General features: G+C 43.7%; 1 protein-coding gene across 1 annotated transcript in view; it reads left to right on the forward strand.

Moving 5' to 3' along the window:
* Nucleotides 1–2,565: 2,565 nt before the first annotated feature.
* The window catches only part of LOC310790921 (uncharacterized protein), a 30,619-nt gene continuing 8,083 nt past the window's right edge, over nucleotides 2,566–25,101 (forward strand). Inside the window, exons 1-4 of the mRNA XM_083652633.1 lie at nucleotides 2,566–2,704; nucleotides 7,516–7,845; nucleotides 11,418–11,678; nucleotides 19,642–19,965. Coding sequence (XP_083508759.1) covers nucleotides 2,635–2,704; nucleotides 7,516–7,845; nucleotides 11,418–11,678; nucleotides 19,642–19,965 — 985 coding nt within the window. The 5' untranslated portion in view covers nucleotides 2,566–2,634. The remainder of the gene's footprint in view (nucleotides 2,705–7,515; nucleotides 7,846–11,417; nucleotides 11,679–19,641; nucleotides 19,966–25,101) is intronic.

Consider the following 25,101-nt stretch of genomic DNA (forward strand, 5'->3'; position numbering starts at 1 on the left):
AAATATAGAAATGAAGAGAGAGCAGAGGAGAGAACAGGAGAAGGGAGAAGAGCAGGGGGAATGTGAGAGAGTGATGGGGTGGGGAGGGAAAGGGAGATGTTGGAGGGTATAGGAGGTGGGGAAGGAGCAAGAGGAGAGAGCAGGAGAGGGGAAAGTTGGGGGGGGGTGTGGGGGAGAGGAGAGCAGGGGGAGGGAGGAGGTGGGGAGAGAATGAGAAATATAGACGCACATCTTGCTAACGGACATATGTCAATTTCTTAGCAACCAAACTATGCCTAATTTAATTGGCTGCAAGCCTTTAGTCCTTTTGCCAAATAAGCACATGTTCACATATAGAGCTTATGGGTGCCTTGCTTTAGGGAAGAGTGGGTGCCATGCTTTGAATAGTGGCGAAATACTAAGAGCATGGGTGCCATGCTTTAAATAGTGGCGAAATAGAGAGGGGGGAGGTTGGGAGAAAATAGGAAATGTGGAGGAGGAGAGAACAGAGAAGGAGAGATGAGGGTGCAGGGGAGTGATCTCCTGCTTAAGGCGGGCCTCCATGCCGGCAAACTCCGAGCTGTCCTCTTCCCCTCTGTTCATGTCCAGGCGTCCTCCGCCACGCGCCATCATCCTCGTGGTGTTCCGCAGCAATTAGCAACACGGACAGCTAACCACTAGCGCCACTTACTTTAAATTTAATAAACCACTTAACTCATTGAGTTCCAGCCACTTTTGGAGAACGGACGCTCCCAGTGCCAGAGTTTTCAGAGCGTTTTCAGTGATTTCTCGAGGCCCACAGAATATTGTGTGATATTACTATTTAAACACCGAACACGCAAAAAGAACAAGGAGACTCTATTGTATCATCAGCAAAAAAAAGTTTATTGATACCATTTTCCGTTCTTTAGTTATGAGCCGGAGAAGATAGGTTGTTTTCAGCGTTTTCAGGCATTTCAAATTTTAAGCTGAGATATTCAGCCTTTTGTGAAATGCAGCATTTCAAGCACATTCACTGACTCTAGCTAATATTTTCTGATGTAGTGACCTGGTGTAGTTCTGTGGTGCATGCGTGCCCCACCCCCCTCTCCCCCCCTCTCCCCCACTCAGCTGCAAACTCCTCCCCACATGCACCCAGTCTATTTTCGGAGCCTCTGTTTTTGCGCCGCGGCTCCCGGGCGGGTCACAGCGCAACAAGGAAATGCCAAACGGGACTGCAGGTAAGGTTTGGCCCTTCGGCGTCGGGTGCTGCCTTTCTGGTGGGTAATCGTGTGGAGAAACTATATGCAGACAGACAGACAGGCAGAGGAGCTCAGTTGTGTGCGCGGATTGACTGCTGTTGGGCAGGCACCGTCAACTGCAGCCAGAGCAATCTACATGGCTCTGGGCTGCAGCATGAGCGGGTTCTCTTTGATCACGGCTTTTTCAGGCTGTATTCGGACATTTCTGTAATCTGGAGAGCACTGTCGCCACCTGATGAGTCCGTAAAATAGGTTATAGACCTCCAATAGCTACAATACTTGTACAGGAGATGCAGAAGGCTTTGATCGACGTCCCACTGTCAAAAAACGCATTGGACGTCTAAAGACGTCCTTGGCACTCTACGTCACTATTTAATTGGACGTCTAAAGACGTCCATGGCACTCGATGAGTTAATTTTAAACTTCTGACACCAATGTGGCGAGTCAGGAAATACCATTTGAGGCAAAGCCTCAATTAGGCTCTTTATTGGCAATGTGAACAGACTCACTGTGAGCACGACGGTGGGTCTGACTACGTGAGGCTACGTTAGCCTAGCTCTCCCTCCCAGATCCACCTCTTCCCACATTCACAGCCTCGCGCTGCTCTCTCGTCCCCACTCACTCTGTACACTGCCTTCATTGTCCCACAGAACCCTGGAAATCCCCACATACATGCCACCCCACAGGTAACCCACATGCACAGATCAGCATAACACACAGAGACAGTCAGACATAACAAATACAGTATAGCACACAAAACGAGCCCGCTAGTCAAGTCAAGTCAAGTTTATTTGTATAGCACACATACACACATACACAGATGCAGTTCAAAGTGCTTCACATAAAATGGATGACATAAGAAAAAGAAAAAAAGAGGATAAAATAGACATTTCACAACAGCTTTGTCTTTATACTGTAGTTTGGACGCCAAGCCTCTACTGGTACCTTGCGTCTTCTGTTGTCCATACATGCCACAGCATTGGGTTTGCATAAAATCAGATAGAGGCAATTCTATCTAAATGCTTCACATAAGATGGTCAACACAAGAAAAAAGGAGAATAAAAGAAGAGGATAAAATAGACATTTAAAAGCATTGCAACAGAGTAGTTGCAAAAATAGTTAAAAACTTACAGAGGAATAAAAATAGAGCTGCGGATATGTTTTGCACCGGATCCACCACAACCCTCCCACATAGGGAGGGTGCTTTGGGTGTGTTTACGCCTACTATGCGTAAACTTCTCTTCCTTCACATGAGACCAGACAGGATTTAATTGTGCAGTAGGCTACTCATTAAACCAGGTAACCTGCGTATTATGGTTTGTCCTCTAATTGTATGGTGGCTAAATTTAGCTTCAGTGCAGCAAGCAAGTTAGTTTTTCTCTTTTCTTGAGGGACAGAGAACCTGAGGACCAGGATGAGTGTGCGGCAAGTCGTTTGTCTGATGGTCGTCTCTTTAATATGGAGCGCGGCTCTTACCATCGGAGGTGAGTTTGATCTGTCTGATCTCATTCCAATGAAGTAATAAACCAGCCAGCTATATTTAAACTGTGTACATTGTATTATATAGCAGTCTAGGGAAAACAGGAATACCAGCCAAATGTCCACTAGGCTACTGTATCTAAAAACTATTAATTAAAAATATGTATTTCATGTCTACTGTATTGGTGCTTATTCGTGGCAGTGTTACTTTTTAACTTTGAGCATTAGTCAGCAGTTTAGCAGAACAGAAGCAAGGAAGAAGTAAGTAGTGAGTAAAATAAGTAACTAATTCCAGTTTGATGGAATGTGGATAAGTGTATAACTTGATGGAAACATTTTCAATGTAAACATCTAATACACATTAAGAGGAGTATTACTGTAAGAAAATACATATATGGGGAATGACACAAACCTGTAAATGGTTGACAGCTTTATTGACTTTCCTGTGTAACCAGCCAGATTACATTCTCACTCTGTGACTCAAGTTCAAATCCTATCATCTCCACTGGCACTGTATCAAAATAGTGTGTGTGTGTGTGTGTGTGTGTGTGTGTGTGTGTGTGTGTGTGTGTGTGTGTGTGTGTGTGTGTGTGTGTGTGTGTGTGTGTGTGTGTGAGACTGTGTGTTATTATGAATAATAACTATTTGTATAAGATGGCGCCATGTCTGTCCATATGAGTCTGTCCTTATGACATAAATATAACTTGTGTGTGTGTTGCGTGTGAGAGCAGATGTGAATCAAAAATCTGTCCGGCTATAACAGGTGGAATCCAGTAGCCTATTGGGTAACCCTTCCTTTTACAGTCCGGTAATTACCAGGTATTTACTCGGTATTTACCAGATATTAACCCGATAATATACAATAACTTGTGCAAGTAGATTCCAAAACGTTATGAAGTAAAACCTCACAAGTTACCCAGTAAGTAAGCTTAAACTGTACTGTAAAAGGAAGCCTTGTTTGTTTCCATGGAATTACCATGTTCTTAGGTCGCTTTCACATATAGGGGCCCTTTACACGAGGACAGTTTCTGAAAGAAACGACACAATAGCGTTTCCTTCACACCTTTTCCTTCACACCTTCTCTCTGTTTACATGAGCGCTGTTGAATTTTTAAAACGCCGTAATGTACATGCCAGGTCGCTAGGTGGCAGTGTGATCACCTTATTCTTTGCCCATACAAGGACGCTTCTGCATGATGTAATTTCATAATCGTCTTTCCGGTGTTTAAACGCGGAAGTAGAGTACGCCTACCGCAGTTTAGACTTGCCAAAAAGCTTTTTTCAAGCTAAAAAAAACCCCAAACTGTTTTAAAGTTTTAATATTTGTCGGGTGAGAATGTAACATATATGTGACCAGTTTATCAGAATAACGCCTATTGGAAATCTTTAACGAGCAGCGAGGACCGGGAGCGCTGACTGTGATCTGTCAAACCCTACTGTGGTTAGGCTACTGGCAGTGAGAAAACACTGTCGACGTGCTTTTGTAACTAACGTTAAATGCCGACCGGGTACAGCCATCGGCTCCTCGCAGCAGTAACGTTCTGAACATGTAACTGAAGTTGGCCGCAGTGTAGCTTAATTCTGAATGTTGCCAAACTTCATTCATACTGACGTTTTATTTGGTTGGCAACTCGCGCACGGCTATGGCGTAATCGCGTGTGTCGCGTGTGCAGGCACGTCAGAGTTTCTGAAATGTGCCGTTCCAAAGCGATTACATGGAGCCCTCAGCGGGAAGCGTGTCACACAATTTCACTCTGACCAAAATGTGTCGTTTCCTAAGCGCGAATTTGCCGTCGCCGTCTAAAAGGGAGGCACTAACGATAAAATAATTCCCCGTTTCCATAGGAAACCGTCCTCGTGTAAAGTGCCCCATAAGCTGGTGGACTTGGTGATTCGGGGGCGTGAAGTTGCAACATTGTTTCACTTTTCATTTGGCCTAAACCTAACCTCTCCCAGACCCCACGCCTAAACCTAACCTCTCCCAGACCCTAACCCTAACCTCTCCCACCCCCCACGCCTAAACCTAACCTCTCCCGGACCCAAACCCTAAAGCTAACCTCTCCCAGACACCACGCCTAAACCTAACCTCTCCCAGACCCAAACCCTAAACCTAACCTCTCCCACCCCCCACGCCTAAACCTAACCTCTCCCAGACCCAAACCCTAAACCTAACCTCTCCCACCCCCCACGCCTAAACCTAACCTCTCCCAGACCCAAACCCTAAACCTAACCTCTCCCACCCCCCACGCCTAAACCTAACCTCTCCCAGACCCTAACCCTAAACCTAACCTCTCCCACCCCCCACGCCTAAACCTAACCTCTCCCAGACCCTAACCCTAAACCTAACCTCTCCCACCCCCCACGCCTAAACCTAACCTCCCCCAGACCCTAACCCTAAACCTAACCTCTCCCACCCCCCACGCCTAAACCTAAGGTCATCATTGCGGGTGGTGGACCCCCAGTGTGGTGCACTGCATTACATTACATTACATTACTTCATTTGGCAGACGCTTTTATCCAAAGCGACTTACAATAACACATTTTAGTCAACAATAGAACAATCAACTATGCAACACAGTCTATGATAACTACAACTTCTGAAGGAACAGTGGTACAAGTTTAGTTTAGGCTAGTTTTTTTTTTTTTTTTTTTTAAGAGAAAGAACTTAGTTCAAGAAGGGCCCAGATGGAGCCTGAAAAGGTGTGTCTTTAGTCTTGTCCGAAAGATCGGCAGTGATTCGGCCGTCCTGACTGAAGGTGGAAGCTCGTTCCACCATTGAGGTGCCAGGGACGAGAAGAGTCGCGAACGGGATGAGCGACTTTTGAGCCCCCGTAGTGGAGGAGGGGCGAGGCGTCCTGCACTGGTGGAGGAGCGGAGGGAATGGTGAGAGATTTGGAGCCTGACCATAGATTGTAAGTACAGGGGCGCTGTCTGGTGTACTGCCCTGTAGGCCAAAACCAGTGTTTTGAATTGAATGCGTGCCGAGATGGGAAGCCAGTGAAGGTCCCGGAAGAGGGGAGTGACATGAGAGAATTTGGGCTGGTTGAATACCAGACGGGCTGCAGCGTTCTGAATGAGCTGAAGCGGTCGTATGGCTGCAGCAGGTAGCCCAGCCAGAAGAACATTGCAGTAGTCCAGGCGAGAGATGACAAGTGCCTGGACCAGGAGTTGTGTTGCTTCCCTTGTGAGAAACGGATGGATTTTGCGGATGTTGTACAGGGAGAACCTACAGGAGCGGGCAGTTGCTGCGATGTAGGCTGAGTTGGACAGCTGGTTGTCAAGGATCACTCCAAGGTTCTTAGCTGTTTGAGAGGGAAACATGGTAGTGTTGTCAATGGAGATGGAAAGGTCGGTGAGGGGACAGTCTTTCCCGGGGAGGAAGAGTAGCTCTGTCTTAACAAGATTCAGCTTGAGATGGTGGGCTGACATCCAAGCACCAATGTCTTTGAGGCATGCAGCGATACGTGCCTCGATTTGGGTGTCTGTAGGGGGAAAGAGAGGTAGAGCTGAGTGTCGTCAGCATACCAGTGATAAGTCACATGGCCAAGAGATCTGATATAGAGAAGGAATAGCAAGGGGCCCAGGACTGAGCCCTGGGGCACACCTGTGCTAAGAGTACAGGATCCGGATAGGGATCCTCGCCATAGAACCTGGTATGAGCGGTTAGAGAGATAGGAGGCAAACCAGGAGAGTGCAGATCCTGAGATGCCTAGATCAGAGAGAGTAGAGAGAAGAATCTGGTGATTCACTGTATCAAAAGCTGCAGACAAGTCAAGGAGGACAAGGACAGAGGAGAGGGATGAGGCCTTAGCAGTGGGTAGGGCCTCAGTGACTGACTTGTGTGCGCACCGACTTGTGTGTGCACATACTTCTACTCATGATGCACTGCCTTTCCTATATTTGCTCTTGTGTTTGGTTCGGTTTGCTTTCACACCACAAATGAACCATGCTAGAGTTCACTTGCAAACGAACCGAGACCCACATTTTCAAGTGGACCAGAGTTTGCTTGTTTGTTCCGCAACAGAGTTGGTTTGTGCTTTCACACCACCCCAAACGAAGCACACTATCCGAGGAAGCGAGCTCTGGCGCTCTAAGCGGACCAAACAGTTTATATGTTTTCAGATTCATTTATTTAAAGAATGGGACATTGCACATTAATGAACAGTACAGCCGTACAGTAAATATGCCAGGTTATAGCCCAAGGGCTAGTTTCCACCTCTAGTCCCATGGCAGGTTGATGTAATCTTGAAAAAGAAAAAAAATTAATAGTACAAAAAATGAATAGTACAAAAGGTTAGTAAAACATAAGGTGAGTAAAACACACAGAGCATGCAGCAAAACGTATGTGAAAGCGACCTTACTGTACCATATCCTTTGGAATAGAATATCCCATTGTCCTTGCTATCAACACAAACGTGTACCATGTACCATGTAGATTTTGGTGGTCAAAGTTCAAGGTCACTGGGACTTCACGAACGCCATTTTCTAGCTCGTTAACATGATATCTCAGGAATGCCTTGGCAGAATTTCTTCGAATTTGCCTCAAAGTTCCACTTGGACTCGAGGATGTACTGATTTGATTTTGGTGGTCAAAGGTCAAAGTTCAAGGTCACTGTGACCTCACGAACGCCAATTTCTAGCTCGTTAACCCGATATCTCAGAAATGCCTTGACGGAATTTCAGCACATTTGGCACAAACATCCATTTGTTTAATTGTTGTTATTGAGTCAGTCACCTTGAACGTTATTAACAAATTATTTAACAATTAATTAAAAAGTTAATTAAGTCTGATTTGATTCCGCCTTGCTGTGTTCCAGAGTCTCAGGTCTCCTGTGTTTTCATGGACAATTGCATTCTCCCATGCAACTTCCAGCCAGCCGGTGAGGAGCTCATCCATTGGATCCAGCTGCTGAAAGCAGAAAGTACGACTGACCCGTATGTCCACTCCTACTACAACAACAAGGACCAGCTCAGCCACCAGGACAAGCACTTCAGTGGACGGACGTCACTGTTCCGGGATCAGATCTCCAAGGGGAACGCCTCCCTCCGGCTGAGCAAAGTGAACTTACAGGACGAGAGCAGATACAAGTGCTACACCAGCACCACCCTGGGCAACAAGGAGACTCTCATCAGCCTAAAAGTGAAAGGTATGAGACACGGGATGTCCATGCTTTCTGCTATGGCTCATTTTCCACCACATGGCACTGGATAGTTCGGCTCATCTCAACTTGGCTTTACTCGTCTCGACCTGATACACTGTCTGCTTCCACCGCAAGTTTACTCGGCTCCGCCCACCTCCGCCCACAACTGGTCGTCATATCGACCGCATATCTGCCCTCCGCCCTCCATTTGTATCACGTTAAAATTAACACGGAACTTTTAACAAATGTGTGTGACTTTGGTGCTGTATGGAGTCAGTAGTCACTGCGACCATACCAGGAAGTAGGCTATAAAAAGTATGGGGCCATAAACATTTAATGTTAAAATTAAATCTGTACACAAACTTTTAAACTGGTTATGAAATACTGGTGCCTCTATATGACCTACATGAGCAAATGAGACCATCTGTGAAGTTTTGGTGCTTGCGTGTATTGTGGAAGTAGGAGGACGATGTTGTGTGGAGCCCAGTGGAGGCTGCACATGATCGGTGTAAGCATTAATTATATTCCTTTCCTTGTCAGAATGTCGACAATCTGTTTGAAATCACGGGAGAACATTGTCCAGCCTGCAGTTTTTGTGTTATAAACACCGGAGCTCCTGGGTATTTTCTGAGCATAGTGTTAGCACTCTTGGCTGTGGTTTTGGTGTTAACACCGGGCAGGATATACACCCTGCGAGTCCTGCGCGGGTCTGATTTTCAAGGCCCGGCCCGGCTCCACGTGCAATACCGACCACGCCCCGGTAACCTGCACATATGACCACTCGGTACCGCAACCCATCCCGCCCCGCAGACATGAGACCCGTGCCCCGACCCGGAACCGCATATATATAATAACCGTTAATCTGCAGTGCAAACATTTTGTAGTGAACCTAACGAAACTGCCACCGCTTCACACGGGAGGCGAACAGCAGTCTTTCCAGCCGAGACTCTCAGCAGATGTATGTTAATTAGCGTTTAGCAGCTGATAGCTGACTAACCAGCTGGTTAACTCTGCTATCATACACTACAGACAGTTGTACAGCAAGCTTACCAGTTACTTCCAATATGTCTGGTATAATCCATACTGCCTTTATGATCGCTGTTACAGTAACGTAAATCCACTTTTACAAAGTTCAACCTCTCCACTTTCACGGTATCCATGTTGTTGCCTGTTGCTATGAAAACAGCCAGTGTGTAATGTAGTGGAGGCTAACGTTAGCCTACTACAGTATCTGTCCGACTCGTATTGCCTCCAATCAATCACCTTGACCCCGCAGCTGAGTTTTGAATGTTTTGTGCAGTCCATATAGCATCACACAGTGCACGGTATGCTTGAAATGATGCCGGTTATGTAAACAAAGCGGAAAACGCACGCATTTGTCTCTTCCCTCTGCCTGCATCTCAGACCAGCTGCCAGACCCCCTGCCTCAAAATAGTGAGAATTCAGTCTGAGTGCAACAGAAAAACATACATGGCTCCTACGTTGTTCTACTACCCGCTCGCATTTAGTTAATTAATTTACAGAAGAGTATATTTTACCCGCCGCACCCCGCGGTTTTTTACGGGTACCCGGCAGGGCCCCGCGGAATCCTGACCCGGTGCAGGACCCTGTATACCCACAGCTGGTGACCACAGTGTGGAATCCTTGTGGGAGGTAATAGGGGATTCACGTGGCACCAAAGATCAGCAAATTCAGTAGCTGCACTAGGCAACAATCGCTGTCTACCAAAGAAGGAGACGAAATCAGAATATCAGCATCTTGCGTATGAAGGTATAAAGGTATGAAGTATAAAGCGCATGACCACTTTAAAGCCCCAATCAGTAAGATTTTTGACATTTTTTACTGTAATATAAGAGATTTTTAGTCATAGGACATGGTAGATTGACTTGTAATAGGGAGACTCTCGCCTTTATTTATCCCACACCGCCCTCCATTGGCCAGCCCTGGGACTAAGCAGTTTGTCTGCCACGTCCCGTGGCAATAAAAAATAAAATAAAAAAATAAAAAAAGATGCGCGCATGCGCTCTACAGCGACAGCGTTGTATTCCTGGAAACCAGGAAGTAACTCGATTCGGATTTGCTACGAAAATGATGTTTCACGGAACTATGGATTATTATTTCATCACGTGGTGAGTACCCGATGTCACAACATGTACATAGAGCTTCCTGGCGCTGTGTTTTCTTGACTTTGAACGGCGATATCGTTATCGATACTATTGCATGCAGAGGGCGCAGTTTCTCCAATAGCAAAACTTGGAAAACTTGCTGAATGGGGCTTTAACTCATTCCCTGGCAGAGGTTTTGAGAATAAGTCACTAGCCACCGCAAGGGTTTTTGATCATTTTCATTAATTTTCCAAGACCCACAGAATATTGTCTTCTATGACTACGTAAAGACTGAATATCCCAATAGAAAGAAGAGAGTCTCTAGTTTCATAGGGAAAAAAAGCTTGATTCTACCTTCATCCGTTCTGTAGTTAGTTAGTTAGTTAGTTTAGACCAGAAAGCGGAGGAAAAGCCATTTTTGTAAATCAAGTCATCTTCACGGCTCCTGACCTGAATAAATGTCTTTGATGGTGGATACTGGCCAGTGTTATACTCAACTCTGATCCCCATAATGATTTGGTTTCCCCTTCCGGTCAAACTCGCCCGTGCACAGCTTTTACTGTAACATCGGTGTGAGAAAGAGATTCACCCCGCTATTGAGAGAGGGAAGCCCGGGTCGCGCGTTCGTCTTGTGCGGGGGGGCGACTGGTTGTCTGTGTACTGTCAGGAGCAATCTAGCCCCTAGACTAGGGGCTTATGTCCCTAGACTCTAGGGGCATAGGAACTAAAAGCAGCCTCTCCATATGTTTTAGTTCTACACAGTGGAATAGATCATTGGAGGGAATCTGCGGACCTCAGGGCTCTGACAGGAACATATTTTGATACGAGGTCATTAAAGTCCATGCATGACTTTAAAAACCAATAAGAGCACCTTAAAATCAATTCTAAAATCAACCGGCAGCCAGTGTAATGATTTTAAAACAGGAGTAATATGATCACATTTCTTTGTGTCCGTGAGTACCCTGGCTGCCACATTTTGAACCAATCTCAATTTATTAATAACTTTTTTGGAACACCAGTAAGTAGAGCATTACAGTCATCTAGAGACGACTTCTTACAAATGCATGGGTTAATCTTTCAGCATCATCCCGGGAAAGAAAATGCTTAACTTTTGCAATGTTCTTCAGGTGGTAAAATGCTGTTTTTGTCACATTTCTAATGTGCACCTCAAAGTTTAAGTTGCTGTCAAATATGACACCCAGATTTTTAACCTGAGAGGTGACATTAAGACCTCTATTTTTTAGATGGGTGACAACAATTTCCCTCTTAGTCTTATCACTAATTACCATGACTTCTGTTTTATCTTGGTTCAGTTGTAGGAAGTTATCGGTCATCCATAGATTTATATCAGAGAGGCAATTCAGGAGGTTGTCAATTTGACCTGAATCCATCGACAACCCTCAGCTGAAAAGGGTTTTTAGGGTTACTCTTTAAATGCAGATTTTGTATAAATGAATCCTCTATTTTCTGCAGCTCCAGTCAGTAGAATCGACATTCAGCAGGTAGACAACACAGTAACCTGCAGCTCGAAGGGAATCTACCCAAAGCCTAACCTGACCTGGTCCACCAGCCCTCCATCCAACCCGATCGCCCAGAAACCAACCGTCCAGAGGAACCAGCAGCTCTTCGATATCAGCAGTTCTCTGCTGATTTCAGCTAATAACACTGAAACTGCCTACATCTGCAATGTCAGCACTGACAGTAGTTGGAGGAAAGCAACTTCGAGCCAATCATGTAAGTCAACTGATCGACTAATTCAACAGCATGCAAATTAGGTTTAATTCACTACTATTTGGCACAGAAATATCATAGACACCAATGTACAATAGGCTGATAGTGGAGTATTGTATTGAAGTCCACAGCGGGTAAAAACTCAACTGTGGAATATACCTAGAGAGTGTCAGTTTGACAGTTTCTTCAATCTGCAGGTTGGGTGTCAAAACCTCAGACTATGATCAGACCATGATTACACAGAGTTTTCTTAGTGTTTATTCATAATTATGTTCAAGGGATGCGCCAACTTTTGGGGGGTTTCGTCCATCTGCCATATCGCCCACACATAACCAAGATACACAATACCTTTACCGTCACTCTCCATACAGTATACAGTGAGCTACACTCAACACCTTTACTGTCACTCTCCATACAGTATACAGTGAGCTACACTCGTCAAGTTAGTATTGGGGGAAACGGTACAGGCGTTCAAAGTCACACAAAAAATCTACATGTTGTGAATCAGGTACTCACCACACAATGAGATATTAATCCAAAATGCAGGAGATTTTTTTTTAAGGTAAATAGATGTCCTACATTGGTGTAAATATTTCTGCTATTCTTACAAGAGGGTTTGAATAGTACAGATTTATGTGACGCCTAGTAATTAACTTTTCTTTTTTTTCTGCTCTTTCATTTTATGTAATTCCTGAGTCATATGCCTGTTTGAATGCGTGAGTTGGTGAGTTGAGATAGCTAATAGCTTGTTCCACTCATTATCCCACTGCAGCAAAATGACTGCAGCGCTGTTCTCTCTAAGGCCCTGTTTACATGGCAACGTTCCCTGCATAAAACTTTTTAGCGTTGAACGGGAACGGCGTTCTTTGTGGCCTGAAAACACAAAAATGAAAACAGGACCCAGAGTGGAATTCTTTGATAACGCCACCCTTACTGTCGCCGTGTAAAGTGGCGAAACGCAATTCAGGTGACGACACACCATGGAAGACAATGATAGACAATATAAGAGCATTCAACAGACATGATAATGATTTGCTAAAAACACACATCTGCGTTAAGTGCCTGCTATTAACCTCATCCGTATTAATTAATCACTCCCGCATTAAATAATTGAAGACAACTCAGAGCCAGATGCATTTCCTCAAGTCCCAATTGTGCTGCAAAGAAAACAGGTCTTTTTTATGTTGCTTTACTGGGTTTTTAATGGACCAATCTGGAGCAGTTTGTTACTATTTGTGACTTCTGTGTCACTCTATCGCGTGGAAAATTAATTTAAAGTTTAACCCTACAAAGCTAAATCAAACCCGTTAGGAATAGACAGAATAGAGGAAGCTAGGTGTTTTTATCTTCAAAATTAAAACAGTAATTTATAACTGCGTAAATAAAAAACAGAACTGTCGACTCACTAAGGGTTAAAATGGATGTTTAATTGTCTGTGTTCTATGTGTTTTGGATCACACACAAAAAAGGTTGCAACATGCATCAATAAGGCTATTAGTTTATTGAATTGCCTTTATTGTGAAGGTTTTAACCAGAAGTTACTGTGTTATTCTGGCTCACGTGATGCTGCTCTGAGTTTCTTGTTAGAATATCTATATAATAATATAACTAGTCAAAAATATATCAAAGCTGGTGGGCTTTATGGAAGGAGCGTGACTCGAACTGGTTACACCAACGTAATTGCTAGCTAGCTGTAGCCTACCGTGAAGAACTATATTTTTTTTATGGCGGAATGATTTGGCTTTTTGCTATCAATAAATTATTTAAATGTTTGTTGCTGTGTTTATTTTATGAAACCTTGCCAGCCGTAGTAACTGTTTTATTAAAGCAATAAACCCCTTAAAGGACGGCTTTCCCATGGGGAATATGTATATATAAAATCTCACGCCCCTAAGGTTTTCGAATCCGTTGAAATTTTTGAAATTGGTTGTTCACAGCCATAGCTATCAACTAAAATCCACTCTGTGTGGGGGGGGGGGGGGGGGGGGGGTGGGGGAGGGGCGGGTGCGGGGACCCGAAATCCTACACTTCCCACAATGCACTGGGCTCGCGTGGCCTTCGAGTCCACGCCCACCCCTCAGGCATTTGGCTGATATCAAACTCCAGTAGGTGGCGGTAATGCACATATATGCTTGCCAACCGCCATAAAAGTCAAAGAAGAAGAAGAAGAAGGCTTCGACATAAAAACATTTAGTAGAACAAGAAAAAAAAGGCATTTTCCTAGGAGTTACGCGCATCTGATGTTGTAACTATTTCATGTAAAAATGTGTAAAAACGGGTACATTGCTCAGCGTTGATTTCGTTACTTCAACGCACCTTCTACTAGATGTAAAATTTGACGAGCTTTCCAATGCCGCCAGTCCCGTGTCTGTACGTGCTTCCGTTCCCGAGATATGGTCTCTTTGCAAGGAGCTATGGAAAGCTAACATTAGCTACCGTAGGCTAGGCGGTGGGAAAAGATGGCTGCCTTTTGTTTTTCTTCAAGACCTCTGAAGGGGCGTGGAGGACCTCTAGAGGCGGGACCATGGCGGCACAGGCCCACAAGTAGTGTAGTTCATAGGTGCTCGACTTCCGCAAGGCTGGACTTGACGCCCCGACGCGTTTTACGTCAGAGCGTCATGAAAATAATGTGAGAGATGGTTGATAGGTCAGGCTGTGAACAACCAATTTCAAAAATTTCAACGGATTCGAAAACCTTAGGGGCGTGAGATTTAATATATATTCATATTCCCCACGGGAAAGCCGTCCTTTAAGACACTCCACTATGCATCGTGCCTTATAACAGCCATTAGCCGTTGTAAAATCAGTGTAAACCACACCCTCTTGAGGTGTATTGCTTGATTTTATGCTGTGGCAGGCATGGCATCAAACAATGCGGTTTTAATAGGATTCGATGCGACCTATTTTATGGTATCTGATATTGCACAAAACATAATCCATCATCAAAATCAATGTTGTTGCTGATCATTGAGATATCACAGATCATGATAATAATCATAATAATAACAATAATCATAATAATAATAATAATAATAATAATAATAATAATAATAATAATAATAATAAATGACATCATTGCTGTACTGACCAATCATGAAAGCAGCTCGGGCAAGTTCTTTTCCAGACTGTGGAACCACTGGCGAAAATGTCTGTATACAGTACTAGACCCTGAGTATCTTGGTAACCTGTGTGCTGTTATCAACACTTACTATTTATTGTACTGCCTTTTTTATTGTTTTTCTTTTTATTATATTATGGATCTCCCTGGGTCTGAAATAAAGTTTGAATTGAATAATAATAATTATTATTATTAGTATTATTAGTATTATCATAATAAATACTGTGTATTGAAAATATTAAAATCTTTGTGTAAAAATCAGTGGTATCATCACCAAAAACTGACAACATTAGAATGTTGGGTAACCCTTTATTTTAATTTTATTATGAACACCAAATGTAATTACACAGTAATTACCAATAGTTATAAATCAAGTTCATACGTAGTTACATTGTAACCAACCTGTAAAATGGAGTGAGGCTGTTCAACTGTAGTTCATGTACTTATATTGTAACGGACCTGTAAAGTGGAGTTAGTCTATTCAACTGTAGTTCATATGTAGTTACATGTTACCAGACCTGTAAAGTGGAGTTAGTCTATTCAACTGTAGTTCATATGTAGTTACATGGTACTGGACCTGTAAAGTGGAGTGAGTCTATTTAACTGTAGTTCATATGTAGTTACATGTTCCGGACCTGTAAAGTGGAGTGAGCCTATTCAACTGTAGTTCATATGTAGTTACATGGTACCTGACCTGTAAAGAAGCTCTGGCCTGGGACAGAGATTGCTAAAACCCAGTGGTGGATTCGAACCACTGAACTTCTGATTGCAAAGCACACGGCTTGAACCACTCAGCCACAAGGGCTTTGTAACTTTCTCAGTGGAGTTTGAGAGGAACTGTATGTCAGTCAGATGTAGTTAGCCTGGGTAAACCCATCCCCCACGTGACCTGCTCTCAGACCTGTTCTCAGTCACTATGGTCTGGTCCCCCGCCTGTGCTAAACGATTTCCTGCGGTTGTTGGGCCCCCCCCGATAGACCGCTCCATTACGCAACCTTCATCCAACCAGCTTTGTGCACAGAGCACATGCGCAGTGCAGCAGATGGCATCATCGCTCTGCGACCTTTGTTGTTAGCGCTCGAGCTAACTCCACCTAGCTAACTCACTAGGCTACTGCTAGCAACCACAGGTTGCAGGTTTTGTAAGAGAAACCTTCGTTCTAAAGGCAAGTTGGGCAGCTGCAAACCACTCGAGAAGGGGGTATTTCTACGCCTGGAGAGGGTTGGTGTGAAACTACACCAACAGGATAGCAAATCATGTCGGATTTGCCAGAGTCTGACTGAGGTATGTACTTATAACCTAATGTACTAGTGCTGCACGATTAATCTCCACTTCCCCCGTGCACTCCCGCAAATAAGTAATGTTATGCGCAGCCAGTTTATCAGATAATTTCGCCGTAAAATGTGTCCAGGTGATGAGAAGCCCCAGCTTGTACAAGCTGTCCTTTGTATGGTCGCTGCCCGTCCGCTCAGACCCGATTTCGATATAGCGTTTGGTGATCTTTTGATCAACAGACCTCATAACGGGGATATACTGTTACGTGTGTCTACCAACATCACTAAAATATCATAAATGTAACGCTGTTTTAATCGATGGCTACGTTGCTAGCTACTAGCTAGCCGCAGACCAGCTATGAACCCGTTTGGATGATCGCTGCCCGTCCACTAAAACGCGATTTCGATATAGCTTGAGGTGATATTTTGATCAACAGACCTCATAACGGGGATCTATACTGTTACATGTGTCTACTGTACTGACGTCCTCTCTGTTTATTCTTTCAGGTATTAATTCTAAACCCTTCTCAGTCAGCTGCTGCCAACCTGATGAGGAAACAGGCGTGCTTGTTGGACACTGAATGCAAGAGCCTAACCAGTCTGCAGACTTCATCCTCCGGTGCTGTTCGCCTCAGGACTTGAAGGCCTAACGTTGTACCATGGACTGTATACATTCTGTGCTAATAATGCTAGCATGCTAACATCCTTTTCACACACACACACTGAATATACCGAAATGCTAGATTTGATCATGGACTTAACGCTAATGTTACTCAAAAACGGCCGCAGTCATAACGGTAAGGTGTGTTTGACCTAATTGAAATATTAACGTTAATGCCCTCACATTTCAGCGTGGTTACAGATAAACCTATTTAACGGTAGCTAGCTACAGTAGATTTTTGGAGGCGTTAATGTGAATGTCATGACCTATAGCGTAGTATTATACTGTATATTATACATAATCCAGATGTAACCTAGCTATAGCTAGACGTTAAGAGGTTAGCGTGAATGCGACTGAGACCTGACATTACTGGCTTGATATCATATTCCAGGTGCAACCTAGCTAGATGAGCTTCACACTGCTGTATGAGTAGGCTACAAATGTATCAAGCCTTGATATCATATTCCAGATCCAACCTAGCTAGCTATATGTTAAGAGGTAGGAATATACCGAAATGCTGTATATTATACATAATCCAGATCATATTCCAGATGCAACCTAGCTAGATGTTAAGCCATTAATAATGACATCAGGTGACAAGCTGAAATGTCAATTCTTATAGCAAATCTAGGTAAATTTCAGACTTTAACGTAGTGTCTTGTCTGAAGTGAATACAAGTGACCTATATTTTTCAATCCTGTCTTTGAATAAAAGTTGTACATTGTGTTATACTTGAAAACCATGTCTTTGATCCCTTATTTGTGTTCACAATTACAACAAATCTGTATGGTTTATCTGTTGGCATTAAACCGTGGTATTTCCTTGGGTGATATTCCATATTTGTCATTAACCTAGCTGTTCACATCTGCATTTTCTACGTGAGATATCACAAGTAGCCTACTTTTATTAAAAAACAAAATAAAATGCAAAGAGAGGTTTCCTTCTCTAACTATTGGTGCGTTCACAAAATATTTACACAATGAGATTTTTTTATAAATAATCATCAATAACGTGGATAATGACATCTGCAGCTGCTGGACGAGAGAGTGAGCCCACCATACCACTGGACTGTAGGCTACAGTATTGATGTGATGTGTTACATGTTATGTTTTTATAACTGGCTCACTCTGAATGTAGTTAACACTTGCTTTGGAGAATTGTCTGATTGATGACTGCAGAACAAGTTATGAATGTATAACTTTAACTACACTTTTTTTGCTAAATAAACAAGCACAGGTCTAGCATCACATTATTCAGTTTAAGGATCCTTATGTGGAAACATTTTGAGAACCACTGTTTTGAAGTACTATTAATATAGCTGTTTTCATTCTCACATGACAATACAACAGAATAGAGTATCAAACAAAAACATTTTTATTCAGTTCCATTCAAAAAAGTACAATTTGAGTATGAACAGTACAACATGCAGTACAGTATGGAAACAATATGAAGTTCTGTTGGCTGCCATTAACCTCACAAATCAACCATTGCAGCCGGACTGGTCATTTGGTTCAGCATCAACATGGGCTGAGAGATTGAGTAGGCTAAATAAACAATACACATGAGAATTACAGTTAACGTTACAGCATTTAATAACGTTAATTTTCGTGTACCCGATGCCAGGATATTTTGTCACTTTGTTTTCATCAAGTTCTCTGGACTTATATACATAAGCTCACAGCGTCCTAACAGGTTAACGTTATAATCTCAGAAGAGATTGAGTAGGCTAAATAAACCATACACATGAGAATTACCGTTAACGTTACAGCATTTAATAACGTTAATTTTCGTGTAGCCGGTGCCAGCATATTTCGCCACTTTTTCTTCATCAAGGCCTCTGGACTTGCATACACAAGCTTGCAGCGTCCATGTCCTTGTCTTTATCATTCACCCCACCGATCTGCAACGCCTTGATTCCCAGATTAGAAGCCTCGCGTATCTGGTCCTCCATTAGCGCATTTAACGGCGACACAACAATACGTAGCTGTAGCTGTTCATAGCCATAGCTAGTAGCTAGCTCGGGAGCTATGCTTTGGAAAGACCAAAAGCTAATGGCTAGCCGCTGCAGCTGTTATACGTCATTGACAAAGACGCACTCTCTGATTGGCCGATCACGGCAGGACTGATGTTGGCAGTCACGCCGTCACTCATTGGCTGCGGGGTGGCTGCGGGTCTGCGCGAGTCTTTCAATCGCCGCGGAAATCGATTTGAATGGCCCGTTCGCTAGACGATAGTGACTGGGAACTGAGAGAGCAGGTCACGTGGTGGCTGGGTTTACCTAGGCTAAGATGTAGTTGCCACTCCGTAGCTTTGTTATTATAAACAGAGACTTGGGGAAAAATGTTAATAGTTCATATTATGTAACTAGGGTACCTATAAAATAAAGGGTTACCAAATGTCGTTGGAGAGAGTTTGGTTGGTGTGCCATGGGAAGATGCGTGATAAGAGGTGAGCACCTTATTCCAGAAGACAAGTAGGTATTTTGTCAAGGCCACTTGGGCAATGTTTTCTATTAGATTTGGGCATTTGCACATTCCAGACTCAGTTCAGCCAGAAACACACAAAGATGTTACTTGCTGTATAATGGTGAAGCAGATTCACTGTTCATGAGTTTTAGCGGCTTAATGTGTAAATATGCGTCCAACGTAACAGATTAATTAGGAATGCTGCTTATAGCTACTTTTCCATTTCTTCCTCAACAGGTCTATTTTTGTTGAGATTGAACCCAGCTGTACAGATTGGTGGACTAAACACACAAATGTTTTAAAATGTTTGCATTCATCATAAAAGCTGGTCCATATGTGTATCACTCTCATACCTGTACTCACACACACCCACAAACTGCTTTCATTGCTTCTTTATATTCTGGGATTGCTTCTATTGTTTTATTTTTAGTATGTAATATCATTTCAGCTCCAGTGACTGTTTCATCCAACACTGACACATTGATCCCCTGCAATGACAAGACCAGTGACCTGAGGCACGCCAGCCTCACCTGGAAGTTCAACCACAGTGAGACCATCCTGACTAAGAACGCCACCCAGACCCACACCCAGGTTGAGGTCCAGGTGGAGCAGTGGAAGGAGCAGGTGAAGGGTCTGTCTGACTCCGGCAGCCTCGAGCTCCGAGCCTCGGCGAAGACGCGGGAGGGAATATACACATGTGAACTGAGTTACGCTGAAGAAACGTTAATAACAAACACCCTTCTGAAGATAGACCCAACAGCTCAAAACGCAGGTAGGATACTGTGGGCTGTATCTTCCTAAAACCGCTAATTTAGCGTTTGCGCTCGTTTAACGCCGTGGGCAATGCAAATTGGGGGCGGACACAAGCGTATGCCTTTTATAATTGTACTGGGCATTGGCTGCCACAAGCCAAAGCAGGCGTTTCAGCGCTAAAATGTGGTGATAGATGGCATTATGCAATCATCAGCAGTGTGCAATTACTTTGCGCTAAGAGCTTTGAAAAGGACCTCTTACACGCAAATACCGCTCTGCGCTGGGTGCGCTGCATGGAGATTACGGCTGCGCTCCCAGCGCAGAGAGGTATTTGCACAGTGGAAAGTGGAATTCCTTTTGGATATGTCATTATGCACAGCCTTGCCACGCCAAGACATCAAATTATGCTGCTAAAATTGGGTATTAGCAGATAATTCAGTGAGGCAATCAACTATAACTCACTGAGAAACTTTTATCACATCGCAAAGAGGGAAATTAATTGAGAAAACTTTTACCTTCATAAGCCGGAGGGTCGTTGGCAAGACCCTCAGTGACCCAAAATCCTCTGGCGTAATGGAATGTTAATTTGAATGGACTCAGGGCGGTGGGGGTACAGCCACTACTCACTACAATATATGAGAGAAAGCTCAGGGCTCTTCTGAATAGGACTTTCACTGTCAGAGAGACTGCATGCAGAAAGTGAGTTCATTGACTAAATTATCCTATGTTCATTTTCAACGAGTGACTGATTATTGATGCAAAAAACAAACATTCAGAAAACTGCCGTTACAGTACTGCTGAGCTTTTATGATGACTTTTTAAAACACACAGGGCCCTATCGTCGTAAAAGCGCTAATTTAGCGCTTGCGCGAGTTTCAGTGGCGGCTGCTGAGCTTGGAAACAGGGGAGGATGCTTGAAAAAAATGTGGTCGTTTTTTTTCTTCTCTTTTGCAGTTTGAAGATAGATTTAGAGGAATATCTCATTTTAAATTAGCATTAGGATTAGATGGTTGTGATGTCATTATTCAGTTTTAAACATCAATAATTCTTCCTTTTCTCATTCTTTAATTTCTCAGAGTAAATACTGTATATTTATTTCGAGATTTTTGTCAATTATTTGTGCTGTTATGGTTATAATTAGCCTAGTTACTCACTTCTACACTATCTTAGATTGTGTTACTTATGGATGGCATGGAATTATAGTGAAAATAGATTATCCCCCCTTTTTGCTGGGGACCCCACTTTGAAAACCACTGGCTTAGGCTACAACTGTTGCGAGAAGGTTTCAGGATTTATCTCTATGCATTAGGCTGTGATTACTATTTATATAAATCTATTGATTCACATAGATTCATGATATATTATGGTATACAGCCTACCTGTGACATCAATGTTTTGATTAATCTGTCTAATGTAGCCTATAGAGACAGTCCGCTTGTCTGGGAACGCCCACAATATGTTAAACGGCTGGCGCGCGAGTGGGGTAAAACCGCCAATATATCTCATGGGCTGACTCACCAAAAGACGGTGCTGCGGCTCTAAACTACATGTTTGGGGGTTCTAGAGCAGAACACAAGACCTCTGCTCAGATCTGCGTTTACTGCGGTGGTTAAATCCCCGATCGTGTCTGCCTGGGCTGGGCTATCAGCTAAATTCTAACTTTGCTGAATGGATAGAAGGGGGGAATTTACCCCACCCTGACCCCGCCCCCAGCATGGCTGAGCCATTACACTGTATTGCATCTGGAACCAGAGTGTGCTTTCCCCTGCACTATCAACATACTTGTTTAGTTACATTCCAATTCATCAACTGTGGAGCCTTATTTACCCCCCTTCCCGACATGCTAGGTTGACATCCTTCATCCCAATCGATTCCTTATTTCTTCTACTTTCATATGGTATAAAGATTACCACTCATGCTTTAAAAACGAGCTTGCAGTCAGCGATGGATTTACGGATTGAATTGAAGGCGTGCCCATGCGCTTTGTTATTCTCCCTGCCACGTTAAATGTCTGTGCGCTCGGGGCAAAGCTTCAAATGGGCGTGTTTAAAGGAGAATTCAGTTTTTTTTACACTTATTTATATTATCCTTATTTCCAGCTTTAAATATGATTAAGTCACCCTGACAACTTCGGTCCTCGGTTCATATGCCCCAGGTTGGGCATGATGGTCTGGTTGTAGTCGATGTCCGTGCACAGAGGGGTGGAGATAGTCTGATAAAGCCGTGCTCCGGTATGCGGTATGGAGTTTATGACTGGGCACGGCTGGAAGACGAGCGGTGCAGCCGCCAGAGCACAGCAGCCCATATCCAAAAGCACACGGTGCCAAGCATCAAACAGCATTGATGTTGTGCGTAAAAGAGCGTGAAAACGGGCTGATCGACGTGTTTACGGCTCCATTCCTTCCACGGCAGTTTCCACAACTCTCTAAGAAAATGGTTAGCCTAGGCTACTACAGGATTTATTCATACGCCAATCCAGGCGATTGGTGAATTATACAATGCATGATGATGATGATGAATTCCCTAGTAACAACTAAGTATGATGGCCTGCTTTACTTGAGGGGGCACACATATGGTAACTAATGGTGAAGTAATCATTAACTAATGATTCATTCCCTAGTAACAACTATGGTAACTAATAGTCTGTTCTTAAGTAACTACCCATTAACTACTCATGAACTAGCAGAAAAAAATTAAGGAAGTAATCATTACTTACTGGTTCGTTAACATGGTAACTAATGGTCAGTAACTACCATTAAGGATATTTAAGGAACTACCATTAAGGGTGATTAAGGAACTACCCATTAACTACTTATGAACTAGTGAAAGAAAGAAATTATTTTTTTAAAGGAAGTAATCATTACTTACTGGTTCGTTAACATGGTAACTAATGGTCATTTCTCAAGTAACTACCATTAAGGAACTACCTATCAACTATTCATGAACTAATCATGAACTAATGGTTCGTTCGTGACTCGTTCCTTAGTAACTACCCAATTTTTGTGTTACAGTATTGTAAAGTGTTACCGTTTTGCCTTAATTAATTAATATTAATGCAACCAAATAATACATTCGTTCAGGTTTGGAACTAATCGGTATATTTCTCCTTGATGCATACAAAAAAGAATCCGGGATTACCGGGAAAGAGGGCCTCATTTCCCGTTTCCTGGTATTACATTACATTACATTACATTACGTCATTTGGCAGACGCTTTTATCCAAAGCGACTTACAATAACACATTTTCTGTCAGCAATAGAGCAATCAACTATGGAGCACAGTCTATGACAACTACAACTTCTGAAGGAACAGTGGTACAAGTTTAGGTTAGTGGTACAAGGTTGGTTAGTTTTTTTTTTTTTTTTTTAATAAATAAGGAAAGAGAGAGAACGAAGTTAGATCAAGAAGGGCCCAGATGGAGCCTGAAAAGGTGAGTCTTTAGTCTTTTCCGAAAGATTGGCAGTGATTCAGCAGTCCTGACCGAAGGTGGAAGCTCGTTCCACCATTGAGGTGCCAGGGACGAGAAGAGTCGAGATCGGGATGAGCGACTTTTGAGTCCCCGTAGAGAAGGAGGGGCGAGGCGACCTGCACTGGTGGAGGAGCGAAGGGAGCGCTGAGAGGTTTGGAACCTGACCATGGATTGCAGGTACAGGGGAGCTGACTGGTGTACTGCCCTGTAGGCCAGTACCAGTGTCTTGAATTTGATGCGGGCCGAGATGGGAAGCCAGTGGAGCTCCTGGAAGAGGGGAGTGACGTGAGAGAATTTGGGTTGGTTGAATACCAGACGGGCTGCAGCGTTCTGAATGAGCTGAAGCGGTCGGATGTCGGTGGCAGGTAGGCCGGCCAGGAGCACGTTGCAGTAGTCCAGGCGGGAGGAGACAAGAGACTGGACCAGTAGTTGAGTCGCTTCTCTTGTGAGAAAGGGACGGATTTTGCGGATGTTGTAGAGAGAGAACCTACAGGAGCGTGCTGTAGCAGCTATGTTGGCAGAGCAAGACAGCTGGTTGTCAAGGACCACCCCAAGGTTCTTAGCTGTTTGGGAGGGAAGTACAGTGGTGTTGTCAATGGAGATGGAGAGATCTGTGAGAGGGCAGTCTTTTCCTGGGAGGAAGAGTAGCTCTGTCTTACCAAGGTTGAGCTTGAGGTGGTGGGCAGACATCCAGTCGCCAATGTCTTTGAGGCATGCAGAGATGCGAGCTTCGATTTGAGTGTCGGAGGGGGGGAAGGAAAGGAAAAGCTGGGTGTCATCAGCATAGCAGTGATAAGAAAAGCCATGAGAAGAGATCACATAGGCAAGAGATCTGATATAGAGAAGGAAAAGTAAGGGGCCCAGGACTGAGCCCTGGGGGACACCGGTGGTAAGAGGACAGGATCTGGAGAGGGACCCTCTCCATGAGACCTGGTATGAGCGGTTCGAGAGGTAGGAAGCAAACCAGGAGAGTGAACCTGAAATGCCGAGGTCAGACAGGTATGTCTGATTTTCGGGAAAAATATTAAACTCTACTGCACGCACGTTACGTTGGTCAGTAAACAATGTGGTGATAGGTTGATATATCAAATCATGACCAGAAGCATATAATAGAAGAGATGCAACATCTCCATTCACTCCAGTGGACCACTTTTTTTACCTCACAAAAGTTCCCGGAAGTAAGATTATGGATTAAGCAGTGCTGTCGAGTTGCCACAAAATGGACCGTTTGTAGCCTACTTTGAAAGTGTCAGACGTTTAAAGAATCAAATAGTATATTATCAGCCTTATTTTAGCATTCGAGCCCCCTTCCTGGCTATCATTGGCTACATGTCACGCATTTGGGACCTCCGCTGGCGCCACTCTCTTACTAGATTGTTCTGATCATGACCTGTACAGTGGGTCACGTTAACGATCACGTGCGTGACGTTGTTGATAAACAAGGCACGTCATCGGTTGATGTAATGTAGTGTCTTGTCAAATCACATCAGCTGAGCTGTCACTGGGAGTGGATGAGTGAGACAGATGACATAGGTAGGCTATTGTTTGGCTCAATTGGTATCGGTTTTTAGAAAAAAAAAACAGGCTTTTATTCATAAACATATTTTTATTTAACTCAAAAGTTACCCGGGCCCCCTAGCCTGGGTGGTTCCATGGTCCATGCTTGGTTTGACCAAGTAAAACTATT

Source organism: Poromitra crassiceps (genome assembly GCF_964638095.1).
Source record: "Poromitra crassiceps genome assembly, chromosome: 2".
NCBI lineage: Eukaryota > Metazoa > Chordata > Actinopteri > Beryciformes > Melamphaidae > Poromitra > Poromitra crassiceps.